This window comes from Hippocampus guttulatus, chromosome 1 (genome assembly GCF_054856545.1).
Source record: "Hippocampus guttulatus isolate MCC_2025c chromosome 1, RoL_Hgut_1.0, whole genome shotgun sequence".
In the NCBI taxonomy this organism is placed as follows: Eukaryota; Metazoa; Chordata; class Actinopteri; order Syngnathiformes; family Syngnathidae; genus Hippocampus; species Hippocampus guttulatus.
Window position 1 is genome coordinate 6,545,611 of NC_141261.1, and position 14,618 is coordinate 6,560,228.

At 42.2% G+C, this 14,618-nt stretch overlaps 1 protein-coding gene across 4 annotated transcripts in view; it reads left to right on the forward strand.

Moving 5' to 3' along the window:
• The window catches only part of agrn (agrin), a 250,841-nt gene that overhangs the window by 208,865 nt on the left and 27,358 nt on the right, over positions 1–14,618 (forward strand). For all 4 annotated transcript variants that reach the window (XM_086106411.1, XM_086106418.1, XM_086106427.1 and 1 more), the window contains 7 exons: positions 2,674–2,788; positions 3,534–3,653; positions 3,867–4,253; positions 5,471–5,663; positions 8,462–8,677; positions 9,832–10,061; positions 12,473–12,607. In XM_086106411.1, the coding sequence (XP_085962537.1) occupies positions 2,674–2,788; positions 3,534–3,653; positions 3,867–4,253; positions 5,471–5,663; positions 8,462–8,677; positions 9,832–10,061; positions 12,473–12,607 (1,396 nt within the window). The remainder of the gene's footprint in view (positions 1–2,673; positions 2,789–3,533; positions 3,654–3,866; positions 4,254–5,470; positions 5,664–8,461; positions 8,678–9,831; positions 10,062–12,472; positions 12,608–14,618) is intronic.

Genomic DNA, 14,618 nt, shown 5'->3' on the forward strand with positions numbered 1-14,618 from the left:
CTAAATGGTACTCAGGTGCACCGGGATGATAGAGAGCGGAATAGAACATTTTTGCTGGCTGCCCGAGTGGAGTGTGAATTCAGATCACATTATTCCGACATGGTTGCCTGGTTGATGTTTGATCAAAGGTACAGGTATATTGGCAAATAATTTTCAGAAAATCACCAAGAAAATGAGTTTGTAGTGGTGGTGTGTTATTTTCACAAACACGAACATCAAACAAGGAAGTATGTTCTGATTTCAAAAGTTTTGTCTGGGAAAATCACACCATTAGCTTTGGTGTCATTTTTCAAGGCATGTCAGCAATGAGGAAAAATTTAGTCTTGCTGTTTTTAATTTTGTAGACATCAATTCTCGACTTTTCTTTTTTTTTTTTTACACAAAATTAAGCACATTCATTGTTGGCAAAAGAGATTCAATAAATGTATTAGATGGATAAACATTCTACTTCATTAATTCCAGGCAGGAAATGTCATTTTTTGTGTTAACTCCGATTCAAATTATTGGTTTGATCTTCGGGGAAAAAAAGGTCAATAAAGCTAATTTTTTTTCATAATTAAGAAAATATCATTTTCCACTTTGGAATCATTATTTCGATCACTGTCAATTAAAAATTAAGAGCTTTAGAATTAATCCATGAGGAGTCCAGCAGTCATCCATCCATCCATTCTCTGGGTCGCGGGTGTGCTGAAGCCTATCCCAGCTGAGTTTCTGTTTTCAATATATTTATTTTTAGCAAAATTAATTAATAATTCACTCACAAAAATACATAATTCAAGAAACTGTTGTTTATAGTCAGACCTTTGTTAAATTGTTCATTTCTAATGGTTTTGTGGGTCCTTTAAGGCAGATTGGTACAAAGGAGATTCCCGGGAGTGTCGAGCAATGGCTATGCTCGTTTCGTTCAAGCCGACACTTTTAATTCAATACGTTGCACGCAAGAGTTATTGTAGTATCGGCATCCTGAGTACCAAGACAAATGCCTCCTGCGCCTTCTTTAAAAAAATAAATAAATGAATAAAAAGCACAGCTCACGTCGAGATAGTGGCAAGATTGAACTGGGAAAATCTAAAACAAACAACTGACAAATTCAATTGCTTCCAAAACCGTAGCAGCAAAAAGTATGTGAACACGAGTCGCAAAGTTATTTGGAAACGTCCCGTAAAGAACTGTGTTTCAAATAGCCGTTCCAGTTTGCCACGAGGTCCTGAGAGATGTAATCAAGCTGCCAGTCCAGTTTGTTGTCTCTGTCATTATCGGCCCTTGAAATTAACGTTTTTGTAGTCGAGCCTCACTTCCCTGATGAAATGAGGCCTTGCTTGTGTGTAAATGCACGTCGGTGTGTAGTCACATCGACCAACTGCTGGATCAGTGTCACAAGCATCCAGTGGGACCTAATCTATGTTACCTCAAAGTGTCTGCGTGCGCACGCGTGTGCCACTGTTAAAACTCCGCTTGTTTGTCTCTGCTGTCACCCGCCATCATTTACATACCGCACACATCCACGGTCCTCTGTTGAAAATTGAAGTGGGGAAAAGTCAAGCTTCAGTTTCTGCTACAAGAAATCTAAGCCACGGACAGACATCTACCGAGTAGTACTTTTGTGTCCTTCCGCCATGTTCCATGGAGCTATTTGAAGTTTTCACAAATACACAAAAGAATACATTTTGGATAAAATAACGTCATTTTTTTAAACTTCTTTTAAGCTAACATGTCAATCATTTGTGATTTGATAATTGAGGATGCGGAGGTGGAATTTCTGTTTACATACAGTATGTTTTGGTGCCATTTGTGTTGCATAGCTGCTTTTTGAAGGTTTTGTCGATACTTGATTGGCTTTAATGCGACATTCAGTCCAGAGGCAATGAAAGACGCCCTTTCCACAGAGAATCCCGCACAAAAATTGACAGCGTCCTGCTATTCACACAGTATAAATTTATTTTGCAGTGTCGGTGACATTCTCCTTTTGGCGGTTTTCAATCAGCTGAGAAATCAAGTGAAGAGAGTGTGAGATTTCTTTGAAAGCATCAGTAAATGGGACATAATATGCCTCTGTCAAATCAGTGCGATGCATATGTGGGGAGGGGTACGGGAGCTGCTGGAAGTGGTTTAACAGGCCCTCTGGCAGCTTAAATAATGACACCGTGTGTATTTAGGAGATTGGATGTGATGAATCCACTGCAAAAGGGAAGGAACACTTAAAATGGCTTGCTTTTCTTTTTTTCGTAGCATAACATTTTTGAAGCTCCCATTTCAGGAATAAACGCTGTCCTGGATTCTTTTTCGGCGGACCAGAAACAGCTTTCAGAGCTGAAAGTGTAGTGGCCTTAAATAAACTTGGAGCTTTGAACCATCTTGCGTTGAGAGAGTCTTTGAATTTGGCTTTCACATATTGAGGCAAAACTAATCAAGAGCACGACATTTATCTTCAAGCTTTAACCCCTGTCACGGGTTGAGCTAAAATGTCAGTTTCTTTCTTTTTTTTTTTTTTTAATCACACACACACACACAGCAACATTTTCTAGCAAGCAGATCGGGTCCAGCTGTTGAGAAATGAAATTAGCTTCGTGATAGGTTTGCACTTGTCGCCAGCCTCATTTAAGATCCTTTTTTTCCTTTCCCCATGTCCCTTTTCACTCTCTAACGCTCTCAATCGCCCCTTCTTTTATTCAGCTCAATGACCTCTTCAGAAAATCGGAGGTACGCAGAGACTTCATGAGCATTCGTGTCCGTAACCTGGCACCCAGCAACTCCATCCTGGCCTTTGTGGAGGCTAATTTCAAACCAGGTGAGATGCCAACGGACCTGAAAAGACAAAATAAGTGTGAAGTATTTTAAGATTGGGAATTTATTCGCCTTTCTCTTTCACCTTCTAGTTGTAATTTCAATGGCAGCCCGTCATATGACTTCGGTTTGAGTTTATTGCACATTTCTCACCACTGTTTGATGCCAGTTAGCAAAATTTATGAAATCCAGAAGACATGTTTTTCTTACAATTGGTTAACACTACCAAATTGTTCTATCATGTCACTTTTGCTTGGAATTTCTTCAAAGTGTGACAGAAATGTCCAACTAAAACCTCCCGTTGCAGTTGACAAAAGCCCATTCCCCCCCCCCCCCGCCATAAACTGTCCTTCATTTATTTTATTTCTTTTTAAAAAAAATATTTTATATATTTTATATATACAGTATATATATAGTGATTTATTTTTACAAACTGCATTTAGCTTCCTTTATCCCCGTCATACGGGCTAACGGGCATCATTAAAGCGGCTGTCCTCCGAGACCACTAAAATGAACATCTGTGTCAAACATTATGAGATCAATTCATCTGAAACATGGGGGAGGGGTGGGGAAGCAGTCCGACATGCAGGTGGAGGACAAGTGGTCCCCGGAGAGCCTCCTGGTGTCACAGGCAGGGTTTCTCTGGTATATCCACTGCCACGCTAAAGAAGCACAAGTCATGTGTGTTTATTCTGTAAGTGATCCTTCGAGGTCTTGCCCTGAGTGGATGCGCCTGTTGTTTATTATAGACACAAGATACACAGTGGAGGACATCGAGGGAGCTCTCCTTAAACAGCTGAAAGTCTCCAAGGGAACGAGCATCGCCGTGAAGAAGCCGCTGGATGAAAATATTCGCTTCAACAACTATGGTAATTGATCGAGGAGTGTGTCGGAGTTAATGAATAGTGCATTTATAAATTGTTTCCACATCGCTTACTGATAACTTCATATGACTGTAGGTCATTCACAAACATGATTTTCAACAGTTTTAACCATCAGTGTTGGATGCATGGGTGCTGAGTGGGATACTTTGCGGTTGACGACAGCCATGCATTAAAAGTTCTCATCCTTTACATTGACAGGCGTATCCTCCATGCCCTTCTATACTACCACCACCACTTTAGTCACCACTCATGCTCCCACCACCACAACCAGACGTATGGTAACCTCCCCCTACATCACCCGTCGGCCCCCGGGCACGACCCGCAGGCCCAGCACTGGCAGACGGACCACCGCCGCATCAGCACCCGTCACCACCCCGATCCCAATCACCACCGCGGCACAACCGATCATCACTACGACGGCAATGCCGCGAACCACCACCGTCGCCCACGTCCGCGAAAGACTGCACAAGCACCAGAGACCCTGCGATTCCCACCCTTGCCTCCACGGGGGGACCTGTGAGGAGGAGGGTGATGACTTCAGTTGCAAGTGTCCTGCCGGGAGAGGAGGCTCTGTGTGTGAAAAAGGTGAGGGGTTGTTTTTTTTTTTTTCATTAAAATATTACCGTATTTTCTACACTAAAAGGTGCACTGCATTATGAGGCTCACCTTCAATGAATGGCCTATTTTGTAATTTTCTTCATACATTGGGCGCACCGCATTATAAGACGCAATCTACAATGCATCCACTAGATGGAGCTACGCTCAAGGAAATGCCAACAGAATACGACACTACACCCTGATTTAGATAGCGACAATCAGATGTCAGTAAAACTTATTTAATAAAGCAGCGACACAGTTCACTTAACCAACAGCAAGTGATAACATTGACTCGTTAACGTTGAACTCTCTTGCCGCTGCTCTATTTCTGTGTTCAACTGCGTAACCGATCGCCTTAAGTTTGAACTCTGCGTTGTCATCATGTCTCGAGCAAAGAGCAATTTTGGGATCGAAATATTACCGTAATGACCATACACGAGGCACATCGAATTTTAAGGTGCGCTGTGAGCTTTTAAGAAAATGGAAGGCTTTTAGGTGCGCCTTTTAGTGCGGAAAATATGGTATGTGTTTTCTTCAACTTGTTTTTTATTCTACTTTGACCATTTTCACAAAAAAAAAAAAAAAAGACCAACTGGCCTTTCAAAGACCTTTCAGATGAACTACAAGACAGATGGTCGACTCCACTGTTGGTTCAATTTCCAGCATCTGTCAGTGTAATGTCCCAAATCCCAAAGCGTCTGTCCATTTAGTGGGTCAGCTTCATCAAATATTTTAAACTAATATCTTAGATGGGGAAGTGCCTCTGAGGAAAGTCTGATTTCACACATCGAAATGAAGTCACGCACATACACATACGCACACACACACGCACACACACACGCATATTCATCTGATCAATCAATTCACGAGAACGAGCTCATCAACTCCCTGCACACACACAGAGAGCCAGACAGCCTGATGGAGAGAAAAGGAGCCCAGGGAGAAAAATGGATGATGAGGATAATCATAATTGTCAAGAGTCAGAAAAAACAAAAGATTCCCATGCTTGTGTCTAAATGTGTAAATGAAAGGCTCAGCTGCTCCTTCCTCTTGTCATCATCTCCACTTTGACAAACAAGAACAATCACCTTTCCCCAAAAATAAACTGATCAGCTGTCATCAAGCCCTGACCTCGCTCTCCCCCGACGATGCACCTGTTACACCGGAAACAAAGTGAGTCACGTATTGACTTTGTCCCCCTGCAGTGATCAAGTACTTTATCCCGTCATTCGGCGGCCACTCTTACTTGGCCTTCCAAACCATGAGCGCATACCACACCGTCCGCATTGCCATGGAGTTCAGAGCATCCGAGATGACAGGCATCCTGCTCTACAACGGCCAAGAGAACAAGAAGGATTTCATCTCTCTGGCTGTGGTGAATGGCAAAGTGGAACTCAGGTAACCAATCGCATAGTGAACAATGGCTCGTCAGTATCCCTGAAGTCATACATGATTGATTTCGACTGAAATTTTCAAATACAAAGGGTTCCCCCTGAGGGCTGCAAGCAATGAATGAATCCAAGTGGAAAAGTGTCACAGTGGCCCTCACTTTGATACTTTTTGACTTGAATTCATCAAACACGTGAAAAACATTCCATCAGGCTGTTATAGATTGTTTAGATGTTACAGTTCGTTTGAAAAACAAAAGTTTATCAGGAAGTAGTTGAGGTGTTTTCGGGTTTTGAGGCACAAGAATAGATCCACCCCTGCGCTAAGCAGATTTCCACATTCAGAAACAAAACAGGACTGATCTGTAATATGCTGACAATTCTTAATGATTCATGTTATATGTTTTAGATCATACTTTGACAGAGCAGAAAATGGAGGAAACCATTTGTGAAGCCATTTTGTCACCGTTGTGAAGAGAAATTGTTTACTAGTAGTATATGTCTGGGTGTGTGTGTATGTGTGTTTGATACGGTTAGAAATGCACACTAAAATATGTCTGTAATTCCTTATCCTTGTGATATTTTGACAAAACCATGTCCCATACATGACAAGACACCAACATTTTTTTTTTAATTGTGAAAAACTGCATAATGTCTCCTTTAACCTGAAATCGTGGAACGGATTACTTCAGTTTAAATTGTTTCCTATGGGCAGAATTGTTTCATGTTCAAGTAAAGAAAAAGAAGCACTACTGTCTTCAACAGTAGTGCTTCCGCTACAAATTCAAAAGGCTTACGAATCCCTGCAAAGGAACGTGGGTCCTCGCAATGGCTTTGGCTTTCACTAAAACTGAGAATAAAAACAAATACAAGTCATTGATGGAGTCAAGGCCCCCCACCACGAGAAACTAAATATTGACAAAGCAGGTTATTGGCAGATTTGCAGGTTGAAGCTGTGGAAGTAAAGCTTTTCATAATCATGTTTGGTGAGATAAACATAATCACGATGCATACTGTATGTGCGGGAGGTCTCATTATGATTCATAAATGCAGGACCACACAATTCAGTGGAATTGCCTGGAAATCAAATGATCAAATACAGGAGGTATATCAAAACTTCCACTAGATATGTCAATCATAATATTGCAAAGTTTGCAGTGATGTAAGAACTGAACTGCGTTTTTGAGAGATGTTTCCAAAATATCAGAAACGGTCAGTATTATATAGTGCGTAAACTATCTTTGTAGGGAAAGTCAAGTCAACAATTTTTGTTGCAAGAATATGTTCTCTGCAGCCCGACTAGTCTCAACATGTATGTTCTGATTGGTATTGTTTTTGTAGAACATGAATTAATCCGCAAAATCACTTTTAATCCCTCTCGAGGGGGCAACCATTTTGCCACTCGCTGCCGACTGAAAATGACATCACGGTCACTCAGGGCTCAGGTAATGACCAATAATGGCTCAACTTGCGAAAGTTTCATGACCAAATTGAGAAAACAAGCGAGCCATGATTATTTGCGACTGAGCAACTGTGATGTCAGTTTCATCTGATAACAGGTGGCAAAATGGCAACCCCCTGAGATGGATAAAAACTGGGGATTTTGGCCTTTTGAATGTATACCTTTCCGACAGTGTTACCCAAAACTACAAACCTTTGTAAAGGCACCATTTTGATATAGCTTGCCTACGAGGTTAAAGGTTACCACTACAATATATATATATTTTTTTAATTACATGTAAATCTTTCTGCTGCCTCCTAAAATCCCTTCTTTCTTTCCACACCCAATTCCGAGTGCAATCAACAGCGAAGTAATCAAGATGAGATTAGTCACTTGTAAATTTAGAAACGAGCTCAATTCCAGAAGTCTCGCAGTGAGATCACCACTCACAGCTCTATAAATCCAAGTCATGGGCACATGAACAAATTATTTGTGGCAAATAATTGCTTCTGCGTTGCTTAATGTGTGTGTGTGCGCATGGATGACTCTTTCTGTGCTGTGTCCTTTCCTTCCAAAACCTCATTAGACGAAAGGTTGTTTAAAAAAGAAATGTATAAGTGAGTCGTCGCCTCATTACAGGCATGTCATTTACATGAGCAGAGCAAGTTTGTAAAAAGCAACACGATGAGCCTTTTTTGGAAGATAGGTGCGCGTGCGATTGGTGGTGACTGAAAGTAGACTACAATTTAGACCAGGTAAAAGCAGGTCTATGTTGTGGCACAGGTGGTGTAATGCGATTTTGGTGGATTTGATTGAGGTGCAGGCAGACAGATTCTACACTCCGCCGATACTGTATGTCTTGTGGATGTCATATGACATCAGCATAATCGAACTCCCCAATTTGATTTTTAAAAACACCCCAGTGCTGTGGCACAACTCACGTGTGTTTGTGCGTGTGTGGTGGTGGGCGGGGGGGGGGGGGGGGGGGGGGGGCAATTTTACATCATCTGCAAGTGGAGATCTTGCAGGTCCTCATAGATGTACTTCGCATATGCCGATTTTCTACCTTTCGAGATATTTTTATTCAGCATTTCAGCCTTTACATGCAATTTCTACAGAAAGTTTTTTGGTCTAGATATAGAGGGACATGTATTTTAATGTTTAGTTATGGGTTTTTTTTTCTTTTTTTTAGATATAGAAAAAACAAATCACAAAATAGATACATGCTTATCAATGGACACATTTTACCATTTACCAAATATGATATGATTACTTTCTGCTATGTTCTCAACCTAAATGAATTGTCAAATTGAATCATGTTGGAAAAAGTTGCTGGCAGACCGTTTCACACGCTGCGTCTTTGTCAGATTCAACACAGGTTCGGGCACGGGCATTGTGGTCAGCAACATTGAAATCACTCAGGGCCGCTGGCATCAACTGGTGGTGACCCGCAATCGGCGTCTCGCCATGCTCAGTGTGGACAACGAGCCGCACGTCGAGGGCGAGAGTCCGCGTGGGACTGACGGCCTCAACCTGGACACCAATCTGTTCATTGGAGGGGTGCCTGAAGAAATGAAGCAGGAGTAAGTTTTTACATTTATTCATGAATATGCAGTAACTTCATTCTGAATATGCTTGAAAAGACACACATAATCTGTTGACTGCAGCCATCATTCATGGGAATCATTCATTTGGTAGCTTTTGCTATTGAATTTGCATTGTGACATCTCTGTCTAAACAGCGCTCATCAGATCCAATTTTCTTCGCTTTGGGAATTTTGCTAATGAATTCTGACATTTTAATCCAATATGGAGTTCGGCCATATGTCTTAATTCAAACGATGGAGGTAATAATTGGGAAAGATTTGCTCATGCAGCGAAAAAAATCAATGGTGACATTTGCATCATGAAGTACCGTTTGACAAGGAGCTCCTCTCTATCAGGCTAGTAATAATGTCAGACAAGTAATATCAGGAGGTTCGTATTTAAACTCGGAATGCGTCAGTTGTCGACAAACGCAATGTGTCCCACCAGACATCTTCTACTGTAGATTTCCCCCGTGCATTTTAATATGTGTGGATGGCTGAAAAATAAAAGTGCTGTTGTCATACCTCGTGAGGAAATGGTGAATTCCAAAAGCCCAAAAGAGCATATATTTGTTAGAATTATCCGGGACACCATCTTCAGCTCATGTTGGGCTCTCTGTCACTGTCACACACACACACAAAAGTTGAAAATGTTTTGAATAAAACTGTCGCTTCGATCCATCCATCCAATTTTTTTCTACTGGTTATTGCTGTTGGGCCTCGCGGGAACCCGAAGCCCATCCCAGGTGACTTCCGGCTAAAGGTGCACTGTAGCCCGGATTGCTCCCCAGGCAGCTGCAGGGCACACGTAGACACAAACAGCCTATCACACTCACATTCACACCACCGCTTAGTGGGAAATGAACCCACGCCGCCTGCACCGAAGTCAGGCGAGTGGACCACAACACCATCACTGACTAAAACTACCAGTTTTTTGTATAACTTGTGAGCGTCATTTGTCTTCAATGGTTACATTCAAGTTCTACAACATCAAGACATTCCGTAAGATATGAACACGCTAAATGATCATCAAAATTGAATTATCCCTTTCAAGTTCATTGGCATCCAAAGGGTCATTAGTTTCACTGTTGTGATTTTAAGATGTCGAACATTAGCGTGATGGGATGACTTTTCCTTCTCTCGTTTTTGCAGCGTAAAGGAGAGGACTGCTGTAGCCTCGGGTCTCGTGGGCTGCATCCGCCTGCTGGATGTCAACAACCGGGTGCTCAACCTACAAGAGAACGGTGTTGATAATCTCTATGGCAGCGGTGTAGGCGAATGTGGCAACAACCCATGCCTGCCAAATCCCTGCAAGAATGGAGCCACCTGTCAGGTCAAAGAGGCAGAGATGTTCCATTGCCAGTGCAGCAAAGGATTCTGGGGTGAGTTGATGACAGGGAAGCTGTAACAATGTAAAAGTGCACATGGGGTTTATTTTATCCCTCAATTGGGGGAAATTGAATTAGCCTGGGTGGCAGGCCTTTTCAATAAATATGTAAAGTAAAAAAAAAATATATATATATATATATATATATATATATATAATGTTTATAATATTTATAAAAAAAAAATTATATTCTCTCTCTCTCTCACACACACACACACACACAGTAGATCCATCAATTTTCTAATCCGCTTACCCTCACAAGGGTCGCGGCTGTGCTGGAGCCTCTCCCAGCTGACTTCGGGCAGGAGGCCAGATACACCCTGAACGGGTTGCCAGCCAATCGCAGGGCGCACATAGATAAAAAAAAAACATCCATGGTCACACTCACACCTAGGAACAATTTGGAGTGTTCCATTAACCAACCATGCATGTTTGTGGAATGTGGGAGGAAACCAGAATACCCGTAGAAAACCCACACAGGCATGGGGAGAACATGCAAACTCCACATGGGAAGGCCGGAGGCGAAATCGAACCCTGTACCTCTCCACTATGAGGCCAATGTACTAACCAGTCGACCACTTGGCTGCCATTTTTATTGTTATTATTATTATTAATAAGTCAACTAAGCAACTATGGAGTGTGACAACACCTCCATCACTCATGAATGTAATATATTTCATAAGAATTGCTCCTAAATTCTTGTGTGAACTTGTGGACGTTGATTTTCTTTCAAGTAAGGGTTTCACTGTGATCATGTCATGCTGACAAATCCCAAGTGAGCCTGAAATTGCTTCAGGACTGTAGGCATGTTCGTGCTGGAGGTCTGTTTGTGAACACCATCAAGTCGGGGCGTCCAACACAGACATAAGAGATTAAATGTTGAGGCTGGACAGAAAGAGGAAAAGGTCCGCCAAATGCTCAGTAATTGGCCTTTGGCCTATCTGTGCTTCAACATCCATTCTGGTTGTTTCCCTCCCTGCAGCCGATGCCAGCTAACAAGCAGCTCAGAGAGAACAGTTAAGAGCAGACAGCGGCGCAGCCTAATCACGCGTGCCTCTCGCCGGTTTGCTCTGTGGCATGTAGCAGAAAGTTTTTCCGCCAAGTTAATTGTTAGGGTCAACTTTTGTGCCTTAATCTTAAAGGGATTTATATCCCCTCCGATGGACATATCCTTGGGGGTGGAGAAAGCATATTTCAACCACTAAATTTCCACCACTGAACAATATTACCGCTCCGTCAGTCAGAGACAAACTACCATTGATTGGAAGGAATTAAAGATCTGTTTTGTGGTCAGCTGATTGTTTCAGGGAAGGAAATTGCCACCTATGGATGGCCAATTGCTGAGCTCTGACCTGATTAGCTTGCAGATCAGGTGTACTCCTTTAAAAGGGGTTTGAGAAGGTCATTGAGAGCCAGTCAGCTGCAAGAGCCTCGATGCCTGTGTACTTGAATCTGGTTCGCTGTGTCCAAATGAAATAAACTAAAGAGATAAATGTCCTTCCTGGATCCTGGCTTAACTGATTTTTATTCCTTATACTACGCGGCGTGCTTATTCGCCGCATAACAAATCCGTTAATTATGAAGGAGCCAAGAGAAGGAATATAGGGTGCCCTAGAGCCCTTTTTCTGGTCCAAATAAGTTGATGGATTTATAAAATTGGTCTCTTTCCTCCCTCTTTCAGTTGCTTTTCAAACTGTAAGAATTCCAATCAATGCTGTTTACTGCGGGGTCAAACGTGATCATTTTCCAGTTGTTGCGCATCGAGGTCGATTTAGTTTCTCACCGCAAGCCTTCGCCGTGAGTCCTTGCTTATGGAGGGGCTCTTTTGATTCTGTTATTGTGAGAAGCACGACCTTGGACCTGAGAAATACCTTGAGACATTTTGCTCTGAGCAAACATTTACATTAGCGAAGGGTTGCAAGGAAAAAAGAAAAAAACAGCAGGGAGGGAAATTGGTCAGCGCCTGCCGTGAAAAACATCAGGTGCACATGATGAAAATGTGGTCAACTGCTGTAATTTCCCTGAGTTTACCTCCAAACAAATAATATGTGGCAGTTGAACCAATTTTAATCACGTGAAACCAAAAATCAAGTACAATTTTTTTTTCCATTGAGCTCAGTAGGGATAAGGATCATTAAAGTGCTCCTTGCCACAGGCTTTGACTCCCAAAAGGAATAGCGGGTGACTTCAACTGGTGTAGAGAGCCAAACCATCAAACCCACAGCCTTTCAACACTAACCTATAATCATCACGATGACCTATTACCTTTAAACCGGATGCCTACTGTTAGTACCTGACCTCCATTTTAGAGAAAATCCCCCCACTGTTATGCTCCATATTTTGCCTCAAATCAGTTGAAAGACGAGTATGGCAATCCTCTCACGATGGATTTGTTTGCATCTCTAGGTCCAACTTGTGCCGATGTCCATGACCCATGCGAGCCCAGCAGATGCCATCCGTCCTCCCGCTGCCAGGCACTTCCCGAGGGAGGCTACAAGTGTGAATGTCCGATGGGTCGCGAAGGGAGGCACTGCGAGATAGGTAACGTTAACAGGAAATCAGATTTCAACTCACCCACATCATCGTTCGACTCTTTTTCATCACGTGATATATTTTGTTTCAATTCAGTATGGTCCGTAATATTTTTAAAAAAGATAAAAGTGATGGGTAAATAACTGTTTGATAGTTTTTTTTTAAAAGTAACAAGAGTCAAAAGACAAAAAAAAACTATTTTGTTTACTTCTTCTCCCTTGTTGTTCTTGGCCGCTTCGAATGTTGCCATGCTATGTTGCATAACTGACACAGTCATCCTGCCTAAATACCCCACAATGGAAACCTATTTCCAAACTGAGCTGCACCAATTGCTAGAAAATAACTTGGCACTCGACAATTCTCAGGCTTTACCAGCTTTTGTTCCGCATCCTCCCTCAGTTGTGTCTCGTGCTCTTCGCAACCTGTGACATTTCCATCTATTTTGAATCAAAAGGGAAGATCGATTACAAAGAGCATGAAGGGGAAATGGTGTGAGCCCCTCAGGGTTGGTGAGCAACAGAGGTCCGATGGGTTGAAAGTGAGGAAGGCCGAATGCAAACGATTGGCCCCACTGGGCCGTCCGCTGTATTGACTCTGCAATGGTTGTTAGTGAAAAGCAGCATTTCTCCCTGACTCGCTCCCCCCACACCCCCAGGTGTCACATTCAAACCAACGTGTTGCTATCGAAGCGCCACATGTCAGCGGAAGAATGCGAGCCTCAGACTAACTTTCACATCTACATTGAATTCTTTCTTTCAAGGTTATTGTCAATGTATTGTTGCCACGTATGACGAAAATTGAAAGCGTGTTTACCTCTTTGCGATCGGGAGTGTCCTTCAAAAAAATGGCAACATAGTATTGCGCACATGATTATCACAAGAGAGGCATGAAGCCCTGGCACTCCAAACCCTTTGGGAATCCGCAAAAGCTAAACGGGAATGGGTGAGTCCCTGATCGCAGGTGAATCAAATCAAATAGATGGACTTGAAGCAAAATCAATGCCATCCCATTGAGAGTGTCTCCCATTCCAAAAGGCGATTTTTATTTATTTACTTTTACACAGAAATCAATGAGATGAATAATCGCATCGCCCCTCCCGCCCCCGACTGCTGTGATTAATGAGGGCGTCAGTCAGCCCCCGACAGGGGCTCGCAGATAAAGCGGCAGCCTGGTGGACAAAGCTCCCGAGGACTGAACTGACAACAGTTAAAAAGACAGGCAGTTTTCACGTAAATAAAACTTAAGTAGTCTAACCTGGTTACGTTCATACATTCAATGCAAAGATTACTATTACAATTGAGGAGATTATGGTCACTCCTGTTTGGAATTAGTGTGATCAGATTACTGTTTGTACTTCCGACAAAATAGCATTAGTCCCACTGTTACTTAAAATCACCCCAGAAATTCCTTTTCAAAGCTGAGTTGTGGTTTGCTGCCAAGCCGCGATTCATTTCGTACTCAATTCATTCATATCTTAAGCTATTTTTCCAGAGGTAATAGTGGAAATAAAAATCATACCCTGTTAATGTTCTTGCCAGCATTGATGGAATATAAATACAGGTATATATATATATTTATTTTTGTGTGTGTGTGTGTGTGTGTGTGTGTGTGTGTGTGTGTGTGTGTGTGTGTGTGTGTGTGTGTGTGTGTGTGTGTGTGTGTGTGTGTGTGTGTGTGTGTGTGTGCCCAGTGGTTGAGTGGTTAGCGCAAACTCAAGTCCCAGGGGCCATATCTGGCCCACCACATCATATTATGCGGCCCATGAAAGCAAATCAAGCACGTCAACTTCCATGATGATTGCTGAAATCCGTACCAAAATTTCAAATTGTCATATGTAATAAAAAATACTGTTGAGGTAATGCAAGCATTTTCTAATGACTTGAGAGTCATTCGAAGCAACAGTTGAATATACTACGATGCTTGACTTTTGATTTCAAAACTAGTTCTCCATGAATTGTGCCCTGTGTATGTAAAACATGAGGAGGCAATAAAACCTTTATACGGTTTCACAGTCATAATG